Source organism: Alosa sapidissima, chromosome 11, assembly GCF_018492685.1.
Source record: "Alosa sapidissima isolate fAloSap1 chromosome 11, fAloSap1.pri, whole genome shotgun sequence".
NCBI classification, from domain to species: Eukaryota; Metazoa; Chordata; class Actinopteri; order Clupeiformes; family Clupeidae; genus Alosa; species Alosa sapidissima.
This window is the reverse complement of record NC_055967.1, coordinates 7258378-7260877: the sequence shown is the minus strand read 5'-3', so window position 1 is coordinate 7260877 and position 2500 is coordinate 7258378. Positions and strand designations below refer to the sequence as shown.

Below are 2500 nucleotides of genomic sequence, written 5' to 3'. Positions count from 1 at the left end.
TTTGCACACCAGCGCAATTGACTTTGTATACTCGCGCTTTTGTCTTTCCTATTTTGCAGTCACTTAAATAAGCTTATTATGTTCTGTTAACCAGCATCCATAGACAGTAAAAGAAAGCAGCAAGTAGCCTTCGCTACAATTTCTGTAGTTGAAATCCATTCATTGTTATTCTCTCTCCTGCTCAAATAAAAGTTGTGCGTGCATTAAGTTGATGATAACATGTTTACAAACTCTACTTTACATAAAATAAATATTGTAAATAGCCCACTGTCATGCAGTTAATGGGATACTGTGCAGAGTTGGAAAGTTAGGTCAACTTGGAAAGTGTTTCTCGTTGCCTGTTGGTAAGGTACAGCCGTAGCTTACACCTGCAGGAGCGCTTGCTTGGGCGCCTGTGTTGCGAACACATTTCCACGAATCATGGATGTGTTGATGACATAAATTAGGAAATATTAGAGGACTTAATGAGACAAACTGCATGCCGATTCCATTTAACCCAAATGCCCCAGCAGCAGCACGGGAGAGGAGAGCTTATCTGACAGATCTGCATTGTCTATAGTGAGGTAATGTTAGATTACATTGCAAAAATATCACCATGCATTCATAAGCTCGTGATTTAGTGAGAGTGATCCCAAAACATCGGAAAGTGACATTTCTGTATTACATTTTGTCGAGGAAAAATCAATAGCAAACTGTTCAAAACTGACTATAGCACTGTGAACCGTTCCTGGTTGCGCCTGGCAAATCCGCCATCATAATAGCAATCAGCTATGGAACAAGCGTGCCTGTTGTTAAAGGGAATGTGAGATGACGCTCTGATTGGTTTATTGCATGTTACGCCCAAACCACACCCATGAATAATGTAGCTGCTACAGACCACCCCATTTTAGATTTGCGTTGGGCGCAACCATAATACCTCCATGGGTGCAACAGTCAATTTTCTGCCGGTAAAATAGAAACAGCGCCCAAATCCGCCCACAAAGCGATTTGCGCGAAGTCAATTGCGTTAAAGTGCAAGATATACTTTTATCACACACACACACACACACACACACACACACACACACACACACACACACACACACACACACACACACACGAGTGGCCGTGTGGGCCATGAATCAGTTTTTTACCTCTCACATATGTGTGCAACACACACACACATACACACACTGGATTTGCAGTGGCATGTGTTGTGAAAACTTGCAGTCAATATCTTGTGATCTTGATGGGAAGGACTAAAATGTGAAATGTGATACATGCTCCCTCATCTCTCCTACTCTCTCTCTCTCCCACTCTCTCTCTCTCTCCCACTCTCTCTCTCTCTCCCACTCTCTCTCTCTCCCACTCTCTCTCTCTCTCTGGTGGGTTATCCTTTTGTTAATGTCTCTCAGGTTCCTCTTACTTTCTCTTTGTTCTTCTCCTTCGTCTCTTCTCCGTCTTTCTCTGTCACACTACTCAATTTCTTTCTCTCTTTTCTCTTCTATTTCTCTCACTATTTCTCTCTCTCTTCCTTCTCTCCTCTCTTCTCTCAGACTGTGTTTAGGATCGTGGTGCTGGGGATCTGGGATTACATTGAGAACAAAGTTGAGGTAAGATCTACAGGGAGAGTGCAATGACTGGGGGTCCGGGGGGTGGGGGGCGTCTCCCCTTAACTCTAAACTCTCTTAACTCTTTTTGTATCTCCCTCTTTCTCTCTCTCTGTCTCCCTCCTATCTACTGTATCTCTCACTCTTCCTCTTCCTCTCTGTCTCCTATCTCAGTCTCTTGCTTTTTCTCTGCCCCCCTCTCTCTCCCCATCTTTCATCTCCATGTCTCCCTTCTATCTCTCTATTTCTCTTTCTCACGATGATTCATGATTCATGATTCAATGTGCTTTATTGGCATGACTGTTCAAGTTACAGTATTGCCAAAGCATAAAAAAACACATGGAGTAATCAAAACAGGAGACAATAATGATAATTATACTAATAAAAAAAACAATAATAAGATGATAATGTAAATAATAGAGGGAAGAAAAAGTAGGTTAATAGAATAGTTAAATTGGTTGGAGAAAAAAAAAGAAAAAAAAAGAGATAAACAACAGTGGGGTGTAATCACTGGCTTACGGTTGCATTTCATCTTTCGTGACAGGCTTGTACATATCTTCCAGCTGCCAGTGCGATTTCTGAAATTTCGCCCAGGATATATTTTAGCTTACCCTCATTATTTTCATTTAAAATTTCAGGGCGTATGTTACTTGCTTTTGTAAGGAAGGTTTCTCTGAGGTCTTTGTAAAATTGACATTCTGTTAGAAAATGTAGCTCTGTTTCTATTTTACTCTTCTGGCAGTGGTGGCATAGCCTGGCCTCTCTTGGTAACCAGGTCTGTTTCCTTCTACCTATTTCAATGTTCAGATTGTGCTCACTGAGTCTGTACATAGTCAATATTTTGGACAAAATTTCTTTCTCACTCTCTCTTTCCTCTCTCTCTATCCCTCTTTTCTCACTCTCTGTTTCCC

General features: G+C 41.4%; 1 protein-coding gene across 5 annotated transcripts in view; it reads left to right on the top strand.

The window, feature by feature from the left end:
• The window catches only part of tmem266 (transmembrane protein 266), a 70750-nt gene that overhangs the window by 46754 nt on the left and 21496 nt on the right, over positions 1-2500 (top strand). For 4 of the 5 annotated variants that reach the window (XM_042111073.1, XM_042111076.1, XM_042111072.1 and 1 more), the window contains one exon: positions 1536-1592. The exons of the other annotated variant lie outside the window; for it this stretch is intronic. In XM_042111073.1, the coding sequence (XP_041967007.1) occupies positions 1536-1592 (57 nt within the window). The remainder of the gene's footprint in view (positions 1-1535; positions 1593-2500) is intronic. 5 annotated transcript variants of the gene reach the window in all.